This window comes from Dromiciops gliroides, chromosome 5 (assembly GCF_019393635.1).
Source record: "Dromiciops gliroides isolate mDroGli1 chromosome 5, mDroGli1.pri, whole genome shotgun sequence".
Taxonomy (NCBI): domain Eukaryota; kingdom Metazoa; phylum Chordata; class Mammalia; order Microbiotheria; family Microbiotheriidae; genus Dromiciops; species Dromiciops gliroides.
In genome coordinates this window covers 221,654,332-221,667,270 of record NC_057865.1, presented here as the reverse complement: position 1 = coordinate 221,667,270, position 12,939 = coordinate 221,654,332, and the positions used below count along the sequence as shown (strand labels likewise).

Sequence of the window (12,939 nt, the reverse complement as noted above, 5' to 3'; positions counted from 1 at the left end):
AAGAGGTCCTTTGTAATATAGCAATAAAAATAAGTGTATATATGCATCAATTGAAATATATGTATATGTTTCAGTATACATTTACATACATATACACGGAGAGGACCTACAACATGTAAACAGTAAATATGTATCGATAGATATAGAGAGATATACACACACATGCACCACATATACAGATACGTATATATAGATCAATATATGTGTAACTGCATTATATGTTGTGTGTTGAGGAGAAATTTAGTTTTATTTCTTTTCTCTTTCTCACTAGGAAGTTTATAGGATGTAAAAAAAAGAATAATTAATGGAGCTTCTTTTTCCTGCCTTTGTCTGTCCCTATCTCCCTAGGAAAAGGGGGTTCATCTGCCCCATTTTCCCCGTGTCTACTCTACTTCTTGACAGGAAGTCCATGCCTTTGAGAACTCAGAAGTGACCTGGGGACTCCAGGCCAAACTGGGGGATCTGGAGGCAGTGACTTGAGGAGGAGTCTTTGCAAAGTTTTGTATCTCCCAGTGCTCCTTTCTCTACACACTATCCAATATCTCGCTAAATAGATATGCTAATAGATGAAGAGGCAATGCCCAGCCATTTATTGCCTAGACATTTCTTTTAGGAAAGTGGGTCAGATGGACTCACAGCCACAAACAAATAAAAGACACAGCCAATTTCCAGGAAACATTGGCCCTTACTGTCCAGTAGGATTGGGGAAGGTCGCTGTTACTTCTACTTGGACTTGGTGGCTTCTTTCGAATGCAACATCCCTCAAATCAACCCACATTCTTTGATTCGGAGATCAAATGGGGGGGGGGAGTGGTTTGGCTAGAATCCAGAGCTCTCATCTCTTCCTTCCTCGAAGTCACCCCCAACTTTCCTGCCCTGTATAATTATAACTATATCCTTAGTTTTCTTCAAACAGATTCTTTCCTGGGGACATAGGTTGGAGAGAGAAAAGAGAGAGAGAGAGAGAGAAAGAGAGAGAGAGAAACCATCTAGGAGAAACTCTACTCCTAATTTCCGGATCTGATTCTCCCCTTTGGCCCCCCATCTGAGTTGGACTGGGCACCAGTCTCCACAATTTCATAGAAATTCAACAGCAGTTTCTTTGTCTAGTTAGATCATATGGGGGGACTGGAAACAATAGCTGGGGGGATTCATCTCCCTCAACAACTAGGATTGGGTAAACCTGGGGAGGGGCTGGTATAAAAGAGGGGTTCCCCAAGACCTGTATCTTCCGTCCTGGTCTTCTCCCCCGTTTATGCCTCACCCTCCTCAGTTTCCACCAGCTTGAGCCCTGGTGGGGTGGTGGTAGCAGGGTGAACCCCTAGGGAAGGTAGGGGGCGGGAGTGGGGGTGGGGGCCCTCGACGAAAACCGACTGATGTAACTCAGGCAGTTTCTTGTTGCCGAGTTCAAAACTCAATCCCAACAACATGAAACTACCTAAGCCACAGATCAGCTGAGCGAGTAGGGCGGGAGACTCGGCTCTCCGGAGGAGAAGAAGGGAAGGGGGAAAAAGGAAGAAATTCGCCCCCCGTCCCCCCTTTCCACCCCTCATAACCTCCCTGTTCTTATCCTTTTGTGAAGAAAGACTAGCTTGGGGGGGTGGGAGTGCCCAAGCATCCTGATATAACACTCCTGATATAAGAAAATCTCCCAGAGAAAATAATGGGGGGAAGATACCTTCCTTCCTACCCCCAGCGCTCCCCGCCCCCGCCCCCAAACACTGCAGTGGAGAGATTGTTCTGTCTCTGTCTCTAGCCATCTATGAGGAGAGGTGGGTAGTTGTCTTCTCCTCATCAACAGAACCCAGTTCCTAGAGTTGTCCTTCTGTCTAGTTGTCTGACTGTCTGATCTTCCATCTGTCTGCCTAATCGTATCCCTTCCCCCACCCACCCTTCCCTCTCTACCTTTGGCTTCTTTCCCCCCTCTGCCTTTTTTTCCCTTCAGGGCGCACACACTAATTTGCCCTCATTTTGCAGTGCAACTGCAGGCGGGTGGACTGGCGACCAAAGCGCCCAGGGCCGCTCCAACCCGCTAGCCACTCGATTTCCAAACCACAGCGGCCACAGGAGTGAGGACAGAGGGAAAGGGAAAACGTCAGGAAACACCAATTCGACCAAAAGACACCCAAACACTAAACCTTAAACCCCACTGCCACACTCCCTACTCCTTCAGTCCATTCCCAACAGGCGATCAGACCCAGCAACACCTAGACAGAGAATAACAACACAGAGGAAACCCCTCGTGCCCTCGAAAAACCCGAACAATCTGCTCCCAAAGAGGTCCAGTTCTTGCCTCCTAACCCCACCATTCACTGTTGTTCCGACGAAAGGAAGAAAGGTGGAAACCGAGCTGCTCACCGTATTTCCCCTTCGCTGGTAGAAGCTGATAGAAAAGTCCCCCGATGGCGCCCTTACACGGCTCAATCGAGACACCTTAGCCTCTTCCCTTTCCACCTTGCTCCTTCACCTGGGGAGCTAAGCGAGTCCCACACTCAGCTTCGAAAAGGAGAGAAAGAAATCTCTTCTCTTACCTTGGTGCTTTCTGCTAGTGCTGTCGAGGTGGAGGAAGGAGAGAGGGGGGCTGGGTTCTTCGCCCCCCCTCAGGCGGTTAAGTTTATTCCTCTCTTTAGGTGGGTGGGTGCGGGGGGGGGTGCCTCTCTGGGTCCCCCCCCCAGGAGCACTGGGGAACGGCTCCTAGCCCCAACACCCCAGGCAAGCAGATCCGTCTGCCTCTCAAGATTGCAGCTTCGTCTCTGCCTCTCTTTCCCTCCTCCAGTCACCTTTAAATGCATCTTTTACTGCGGCACCACATTATATTTGCAGATCATAAAATCCACCTCTCGCGCGTACCAAGACCGTCCTGACATTACTGTTTTATGACCTTGACTTATTGTGGTCACCTGGATAATATTTAAATCAGCGTTATGGCCTCTCACTTATATTAAACCCGCCAAGAGACGTTCTAGAAGCCTTTAAAAGATGAGTCTAACACACAAAACATACACACACACTCACACACACACACACAAGCTCCCTGGGAGGAGGAAAATGGAGCTGAAAATCACTTTTAAAAAATATACCCATTTGAGGAGTAAGATTCTGGAAATTTATTAGGATTTTTTTTCTCCATTCAGGAAGCTACATGCAAAAGATACAACATACAGAATATCTTTAAATAACACGACGACCAGAGCTGGACTTGTTTAATCTTGGGGGGAGGGAGGGAGGACAGTCATTCTGTCTATGCCCTTTCCTTTTCTTCAGAATTGTTCCTCTGGAGGGACTCTCTGAGATGTCATTTCTCAGCGTGGAGGTGGGGATGTCGGTCTGAGGGCTTGGGGGAGGTGGGAGACAAAAGCTGTACAAGTACAAGACACGGAGCAGATTTCTCAGCTGGACTTAGAGCTACACTCATGGGGTAGGGTGGGACTTGGGGGGGGGGCGTCTGAAGCGCTGGGTGGCTATAGCAAACACACAACACTAGCCAAACTTTCCAAAACGTCTATTACCCTAAATATACAATGCAGAGGAAGGAGCGATTCTTATCGTGCTGCTGGGGATACCTTACATTTTTCTTTTTTTTCTTTTTCTTCTTTCTTTCTTTCTTTTTTTTTTTTGTGTGTGGGCTTTTCTCTCTCTTTCTTTGAACAGTCTGGATGGCTTTAACCTTAACTCTACATGGATTACAAGGATGCTGAATGAGTGTATGCACACACATATATAGTCATAGGTATAGATATAGATCTAGATCTTCTCTTGCTTACATTGAGGTTTCTTCGCTGCACCAACAAGAAGTCCCTCCGAAAGAGAGTTTGAGATCTTTTTTTTTTCCTTTTTGCATACACAGTGTATTTATACTGGGGGGAAAAACTCTTAGCCCGCACAAAGGGGGAGGAGGGGGCGGGGACAGAGAAGGGGGCGGGAGGGGGCGGGGAGCCTGTGCGCTCAGGTGAAATTAAAATTGGAGGTCAGTTCGCGAATTCGATTCTCTCGGTTCATTTTCTTGAGTTTCATTCTGCGATTTTGAAACCAGATTTTGACTTGTCTGTCTGTAAGGTTAATCGTCTTGCTAATCTCCAGGCGGCGCTCTCGGGTCAAATACATATTGAACAGAAACTCTTTCTCCAGTTCCAACGTCTGGTGTTTAGTATAGGGGCACCTCTTCTTCCTTCCGCTCTTTGCTGTCAGCCAATTTCCTGTCGTGTTTTCTGCCTTTATATCCTCTGTTAAAAATAACATTATTGATATAAGTATCCCACTAAGACTCAAAACATCGCAGCTCACTATAGAGTTACATGGACTGCGGTGGGGAATAGGAACTAAGAGGGGAGAGGAGCTGCTCCCCACCCCCCCATCCCCCTCCCAGAGATAAGGTGTCCGTGGCTCTGACTTTAGGACAGAACAGTATCCTTAGGGCTTAGTCCTTTTTCGGGAGAAGGCAGTGGGGAAGGGGACGGTTTTGAGTTTCTGGTAGATTAATTCGTTCTCATTTTTTAGGGCACCAAATTAATGTAGAACTAGAAGAACCCAAGAGGTCCAGATTGGTCTAGGTATTCCCTTCTAAGAATGGTACCTAAGGGTCACCCCTAGCCGTCTGACCCTCCCTTGGCCCTATTTCCCTGAGGAAAATCACTAAGAAAAATCCTGTCCTTGTTTGAGCTGAGTGAGGGAGTCTGGTTTGCCCCCATCCAAGAGACAACTGCAATGAGTCTTTGGCCTCCAGTGGCCTTTTCAGACTCTAACAAGGGAACTTGCCCGAGTCCTTTCAAGTTGGTCATCTCCAGATCACTTTCCTCCACTAATCCTCCATTCCTCTCCCTTTACCCTCCACTCCCCGCCCCATAAACAGCCTCAGACAGGACCCTGACTTTCTCCAACAATACTTTCCTAACTCCTCTTCAGCTCCCCCAACAAAGGTGTGTTGGTGGAGAAAGGGGGATGGAGACTATTGAATCCCACATATTAACACAGAGACATCCAAGAGACACCCGCTTGGGAAACCTCCTTGATGGAAGGGAGCTAAGATGGAGGAAGAGGAAGATTTGGCCAAGAAACAAGCTCAACTTCATGGTCCCAGAAATATATATATATGTATATATATGTATGTATATATGTATATATACACACATATATGATATACACATATAAAATGTGTGTACACGCATATATGTGTATATGTATAACATGTAAATGTGCATATATTGGTGCAATACAAATATTTATATACATATATATTTTACACATATAAACACAAATAACGTTAGTGTGTATACAACGTGCATACATTAAGTTATATAGCCATGTCTATATTATGTACTTTGATTAGATTAAATGCATATGTGTATTATGACATATTTCAAAATACACTGTGCATATTGTGTACTTAGATTAGATTAAAATGTATATACATGTGTGGCTCTGTGACAAGGCTCTATATCTTATATGAACTTTATTTGATTCAATGAAGGCGACCTGCAGCTTAGAGAACCCTCTACCATAGCCATATGCCTTTTAACAAACTAGATCATTACCAGTCCACTACATCTGAATTTACTGAGCTTCTTCGCCAACCAAACCTCCAAATCCTTCTCTCCTGCATGTATGTGTGTTCAGATAAAATATACAGGCATAGGAATATATGCACGCATATGTATATAAAAACACTTACACACAGATCTCTTTCCTTAACATATTGCTTAACAAAAAAGAAGAGAAGGCATTGGAAATTGGGTTGTGGAAAAGCTTGACTATTGGCAAATTCAGAAGTAGTTTTCTGGAAAAGATGCATGTTGCTTAAAGGTATCGGTTTCGCTAAGTTGCAAGTCCTGGGCCCCCTCATTGCACCAAGTAAAGCTCCTATCATTTCTGCCATTGTTTGAGGAAATTAAGGAGAAAAACTAGGCATAAGAAAAAAAACAAACAAACTTGAGTATCCAGGGAAGGAGCCGAATACCAAAAATTGTCTATTGCCTGTTCTTCAACACCTCGACCTGTTTTATAAAAGAGAGGGCCACCAAGCCCAACCAATATCCTGGCTTTTAAAATTTCGATATTGGAGGGCTTTTTTTTTTTTTGGCGGGAGGTGGGGGCGGTGATTAAAACAAGAGAATGGCCTCTACCCTCTACCACAGCCCAGGTAGAAGAGGCAGAAATAGAGTAAATGTCTACATATGAAAAAATGACTGGTTGCGTGAGATATATCCATACAACCATGGGCTAAAAAGGAGAGGGAAGCCTTTGGAGTGGGTGAGGAAGGAGGAGAAGAGAGGGGTGTTGATTTTGGTTTTGGTTTTGTTTTTTTGTTAACCTTGACTTTGCATTGTGTTGGGTTGAGATGCAGCTCCCAACAAAGTATATCTTCCAGTGTGTCTGGGTGCATGTTTGTATCCATGAACTGTATTTAACATGCACGCAAATATTACATTGACTCCCCAAACTTATATATGTGCATGAATAACGCAAATACACACATAACCCTCACAGAGTCTCTCTCCCTTTGGGGATAAAAGATGGACTCTGTCGCCCTGGAGGGCTGGGCTTTATAAAGGCCAATTCAACAAGGTGATTTTAGGATGCCTTTGCATAACGGGGCAGGAAGGTTGAAAGTCTTTTACCACAACCCTTCAAAAAGCATATATGTGAGTGTGTGTATGTGTATGTGTAACACACAGGTCTTCAGATATACATGTACAGTTTTCATTTATATACAAAGCATCATAACCACCCTGGCTCCCGGGCACTCAATATTTCATCAGCCATTATACCCAAATGAGTACCCCTTATATAGAGCCTCGAGCTCACCAGCGGCGTGGGGAGCGGGTTTATTCTTCCCTGTTGTGCTATTCCGATGCATTTCTCTCCAACTTTTCTGAGAAATTCATTTCCCCCACTCATCTAGCACCCCCCTCCCCCTTCATTCCAGCTCCATTTCCTCCAAATCCTTTCTAGGGAGCCAGGGAATGATCATGATCATAGAGATCCAGATTTCTTCAGCACAACTGAATCTTGAACCCTGCACTCCAGCGGAAGGAAGCTTCTATCCCTCCAACCAAAATCACAATCATACCCAGTCAAAGCCACATTCACCCCGGACTGAGAGCAAACCGCTCTCAACAAGCCACACGCCCACATAGCTCTCAAGCCCTCACTTGCAATTTAACCTAGAAGCCAAAATTCAAATTAAAAAAAAAAAAGGACAGTAATAACAAAGAAAAAGAAAATCTCAAACCCCAAACCAAAGGATGACCAAGATCAATTCTCAGTCCCAAATCCCAGCAGTAGCTGAACTGGAGCATGGAGGAAAGAGGGTCTGAGAGCACCTTCAGCCCCTAATAGCCTCTCTCTCTCCCTGCAGCCTCGCAGCCCAGAAAAACAGAACAAAAACCGTTCAGAAATATGCACAAAATATTCTAACGAAAACAACCACGGAAACAACTTTCAACCGGGAAGACGCAACGAAGTGAATTCTCGCTCTCTTCTCTAAGCGCTCTGCCGGGCCACTCACTGCCTGCAGATCGCCATTTTAAGCTATTTTCAAGCCTCTGACCTTAGGTAAAAAATAAATAAATAAGTAAAAATAATAAGCCTCCAAATCGGCAGCACCGAAGAGGTGGAAACGCAAACACTGGAAAGCTAACAGAAAGCCCCCAATAGAAAGGAGCACCCCACCCCCAACCATTCTGCGGGCAGACGCCCAACCCTGCGCCTTCCAACCTAGCCCATTCCGGTTCCGCAATGTCCTATCCGATATTAATAATAACAAGAAGAAGCCACATAGTCCATTCCAGTGTTGTTAATATTGGCGTTGTTATTATTAATTTCGTGGTAGAGGCAGGAATCTGCCTCCTGCCCCAGAGTTTCTGATCTACTCCTCATCTCTCCCCCTCCCCCCCCAAAAAGGTTACGAAGACCAAGTTCCCACCGGTCCCAGCCGGGACCCCTTTCCCTCTAGTCTGGGCTTACCTTTCGCTTCGTTATCCGAATTATCGGTACTGGTGTCTGTATTCTTACTCAGTTCCTTCTCGCTTTCCGAAGGGCTGGTTTTGGGTCCCACCAGGCTCTTCTCCGTTTTGATTTCGTTGGGACTCGGGGTCTGGCTGTCCGACTTGGGAGTCTCCGGGAAACTCACTTTCCCCCCAAGCTGAGGCGATTCCAGATGTTCACTCCGGGGATGGAGGCTAGCCCGGGGTTCGAAACTCGCCTCGAACTCGCTCGCCCCAGAGCAGTGGGGCGGTTTCTCCAGGGTGGGGTAGCTCTGGCTGGCTCTATAATAGCTGGGGACAGGGACTTCGTGCTCCCCGAGGCAGGACTCGGGCAAGGGGTTAGGGTAGAGGGCTGTCTCAGGACCACTTTTTGCCCTTTTCTCGGCGCTATACATGCAACACACATTCTCCTCCTTCACACTAGTTGGGTAGGAGCAGGACGACAGCTGTCTGCCAACAGGTTGTTCTATACGGTACGCGGTTTTGGGATCGCACCACGAGTCCAGCTGCGAAAGGTAAGACGGGTAGGTATTGAGAGAGAGGCTGGGGCTGCCGCCCTCGTCTCTCTTGGAGAGAGAGGGCACAATCCCACAGTTCCTCATCACCCCACAGTTGAAGTCACTCCCGGATTGCATGTACATCCCTGGGTTGGACGTATAGGTCTCCGCTCTGCAAGACGCAGCCAGGGGCTCCAAATACGAGTTAGGAGTTACATGGCGAGGGCATGTCATTTTCAGAGAGAGGGGTTTTTAAGGAGCAATACTACAGCCGAAGAGCTGACATCTTTTTTTTTCCCCATCCGGGGGTGGGGGGTGGAGGGGGAGTGAAGGGAGGGACAAGGGAGGGAGGGGGGAGGGCCTCGGAGAAAATATCAGCTCCATAATTATCCAAGCACCGGGTCCTCACCATGTGACCGCTAGACCAATGGGATTTGAAAATGGCCTTGACGATTCAGACGGCCGTGACGTCAGCGGGGTCAAGTTGTAGGCAGAGAGAGCGCGCATCGTGGAGTAACAGCGCCACCTAGCAGTCGAGGCTAGGTAAGAACATCAGAGACCTTCACGTTGAACAAAGGAAGAGACCTAAGGACTGGTGGACCAACGGGCGGGGGCGGGGATGGGGGGGCTGCGGTGAGGGAGGGGAGAAGTTGAAGGAGATACGGTTGAAGGGGGTGTGGGGTAGAGGGACAGTGGGGTTTATTTACCAATAGCTAAAGTGTATTTGCTGGGTGGGGGGGAGTGAGTAAGGGAGAAAGAGAAAGGCAACTGGAAATAAAAACAAAGTCAAATTCAAATTAAAAGGTCAAGATATTACTTCAGGTACTTATTTCTTTCCCCTTCTTCCTTTTCTCTCCTTTCCCAACCCCATCCTTTCTCTCAATGTATGTGTGTATGGGGGAGGGTGTCTGAGGATCTTGGAGCCATGGGTGACCTGGAAAGGGTGGGGGACCCAAGGAAGGACTTCAAATTGAACTAAACTTTTCTCCTTCCCTCCTCTTTTTTTCTAGATCTCTCCGGGTAGTAATTTGAGATTGGGGCGGACTAGAGTAGCGTTTGTCAGGGAGAACAGTCGAGGGTCAGGTTCCTGCTGGGGTTTGTTGGTAGAAAGAAATCCCTTTGGGGGGAAGGGTAACTTGGTGGCTCCTCCCGGAGGAGTTTCTGATAAGATATCAGGGACTCCCAGAACGAGAAAGTATTCTCTCCCTCTCCCCACCACTGTTGTTTGAACCCCTCATTGCCCCACTATTATTGCCTTTTTCCCCCTCCACTTCTCTATCCTAGCCCGACGGGTTTCTAAATGTCATTCTCTAGGACCATCGCCTTATATCCGGGTTCGTCTCTACTTGGAAGGGAGTGGGGAAACCGAATTATCTCTGTGATTCGCTAACTTGCTTTCCTTACCCTTTCCCAAAATAGGGAAACATATACCTGGAAAGAGAAAGAATGGGGAAAAAAATCTGGGAAACAGTTCCATCCCCGAGGAACCAGCGGCCGAAGACAGAAATCCGGGAGACCAATCGAGGAAACAGAACCTAGTCCAGGATTGTCTAATATACGAATTGAAAGGAGGGTTGAGGGAGATTTTTTAGGAGGGTAGGGGAGAGTGTATCGTGTGTAATAAACAGAGAGAAACAGGAACGATACAAGTTGGAAGTAATTATTTTCTCATTTCCCGCTTGCCTTTCTCCCAAAGCGAACTACATTCTCTCCTTGCTTCTCTCCCACCCCACCCCCATCCTCTTAAAAAACGGGACCGAAGAATAACTGGTCATTCCGGTAGCCCCACATTTTTTCTGTGGCCGTCTGATCCTTTTCCTGGGTCCCGCTTCCCCAACGGTTCACCCCTGGCCAGCACCCTCTGCGCTGGGGCAAAAAAAAAAAAAAAAAAAAAAAGGACTAGGGCTGACCACCTTCCGCTGGGCTTTGAAGAAGCAAGTCGGGGTGCCTCCCAGAAAAGGCAGCCCAGCCCTGTCCAGCAACAGTAGTGCCAGATACTGGGGGCAAACTAAGGAAACGTGAGGGGTGGAGGGGGTTGCGAAAATAAATTGAATTTTCCGTCCTCCAGGTCAGAAAGAAACAAGATTTGGAGCGCTCTGCGGCAGAAGGCTCCGATCCAGCGGATGAGGGGAGGAGGGTGACTCAGATCGCCCCCCCACCCACCCACACACACCTCCAATTCCCAGAGGTGGAATTGGTTTGGAAATGGTTTGGGCCAAGAGTTTTCTGCAGGCGTCTCTGGACTTGCTTGGCCGGAGAAATAGATCTGTGGCCAGCCGAGCCATGTCGCGCCGTTTTCTTGGACAAGGTTAAAGGCTTTAGGCAGCAGAAGAGGCTCAGCCGGCTTCTAGCAAAGAACCATTTGTCCCCCCACCCCAAGCCTTCCCCACCCCCTCCCTCCTTCGAAAGCGACCCGACGCTTTACGGCCAGTCTGTTTGTATTATCTGCATAGTCCTTTCCCACCAGTTTGATCGAAACCGTTCGCTTTTACGAGGACCCAACGAAAATTCCCCCGTCATATTTATCAGCCGAGGATAAAAATTTAGTATGGGAACTGATATTTCCTCATTTATAGGGCGATGAAATTAAAGACCAAAGCAATTGAGAATTATATGGCTTTGGGGGGCTCTCCCTCCCCCTCTTTGGCTGTGCTTTTATTTTCCTTCCTTCCCGGCCCTCTCCCCTGTCTTTATCATCCTCGGCCCCCAAACTCGCCTAGGAATTTGTGTCTCACCCCCTCCATCCCAACTCCCCAGCCTCACTATCCTTGCGGGTTTGTCTGGGGCTTGACGGGTTCTCTCGGCGGTTTTCTGGGCCTCCGAGCTGGAGGGAAACTGAGCCCTCTTCGCCACTACATCCACGGGGCCCCTGGACTACGTAGCTGTGCTGAGTCAGCGGTCCCTTGGACCCAAGGCTCACTTGGAAAAGGGACTGGGGGGGGGGACGACGGAGGGGCTGGAGAGAAAATCCAGATTCCCCCTCAAAGCCAAACAAAACCTCCCTCCAGACCCAACCTGGGATTTAAACAGATAAAGCCAAGGGAGTAAAGTTCCCGCCCTTCAATTCTCTCCCCTCCGCCCTGCCCCCCCCATAATAATATCCACCCCCACCCCCACCCCTACCCTCACCTCAGAGCTTGGGGAGGGGGATGTACACTAATAAGAATCTTCAGGGTTATTAAGAGGAATAATAATACCCCATCCAATGAGGTGGAGACTCTGCCTTTGCCTCCCACCTCCTCACCAGAACAAATAGTGTTTAAAGTTGAAATAATTAGAAGTATGATAAACACGGTCCATTAATGAAAAAAGAAATCAAATTCATCAGCTTAAGTGGGACCCCCGGTGGGACAAATGTTCGCCTCTAATTACGCAGGATAAAAGCGAACGCGGCTCTATTAAAGCAGGCGACAGTGAGCAAGGAGGACTTTAATAACTTATGGGGGAAGGAGGTTTACAGACTTTGGGAGGGGGACGTGGGTGAGGAGCACGGACCCCAGAGTGTCCTGGGAATAGGAAAAGAGCTGACTTTAACATTGAGGGGGGGAGAGGGGGACTGTGGCTAGAGGCATCTTTTTAGGGTTCGAGATTTGGAGAAAATTCAAGATCTTCCCTGGGCCTCCGCCCTCTCTTCCCTGACTCTCCCTTTCTCTAGGCCATGAGCAAAGGCAGATTCCATCCTATTGTCCCGGCCCTGGCGTTCAAAGACACCCAGAAAGCGGCGGCCGCGTCCCCCCTGCCTGAAGGCTCTCGACCTAGGCCCTAGGCCCCAGACTCGAGGGAATGAGAGCTCCCAATCACACACTCCAAAGAATTCTTTTTTCTTCTCCTGGTTCCTGCCCGCCTGTTCAGTCTGTCCAAAGGTGACAAACCCTTTTCTGAAATTTCAAGTTTCGTTTGAATAAATATCTGGGGGGAGGGGGGAGAGGAATTTTACTATGGCACGGATCACATCATTGCCCTCCACTTTTTTTCTTTTCAGGAATTTGTTCTTTTTTTTTTTTCCCTTTTAGTTGCTACCTCACTTCCTTTCCCCGACTGGTCAGTAAAGCTAGGGAGCCCAGTTCATTTGATGCGGGTAAGGATTGGGGGGATCTTTCAGTTATCTAGGAGATCCATGTACCTCAGCTGGGCATAGGCCCAGCCCCTTCTTTGCACACACAACAATAATCCTTTCCAATTTCCTAGTTTACTCTGCTGCTTCCCTTTCCGCCGTAATTCTAGGGCCAAAAAGAGATGTATTTTTTTGGGTGGCCCTGGGTCATTTGGCTGAACCTCTCCCAGAGTTGCCTGCTGTGTACCCCACTCTCCAGCTAGGAGGTTCTTTATCACCATTGTATTCACTAAAACCGGACTCCGCTGAAATGGGGAGCTCTCTACTCGATAGTGGGGAATGTGGCTCTCTGTATAGGCTAAGTCTGATAATGTGGATAGAAAGAACCAGAGGTCAGGGATTGGGC

General features: G+C 47.7%; 1 protein-coding gene across 1 annotated transcript; it reads right to left on the bottom strand.

The window, feature by feature from the left end:
* Positions 1-3,907: 3,907 nt before the first annotated feature.
* On the bottom strand, positions 3,908-8,779 carry HOXC10 (homeobox C10). The gene is made up of 2 exons (XM_043965150.1): positions 7,963-8,779; positions 3,908-4,223 (listed from the first exon to the last, which is right to left on the bottom strand). Exons 1-2 carry the CDS (start codon positions 8,711-8,713, stop codon positions 3,946-3,948), a joined length of 1,029 nt encoding a protein of 342 aa, XP_043821085.1. The 5' UTR covers positions 8,714-8,779; the 3' UTR covers positions 3,908-3,945.
* Between the last annotated feature and the right edge of the window lie 4,160 nt (positions 8,780-12,939).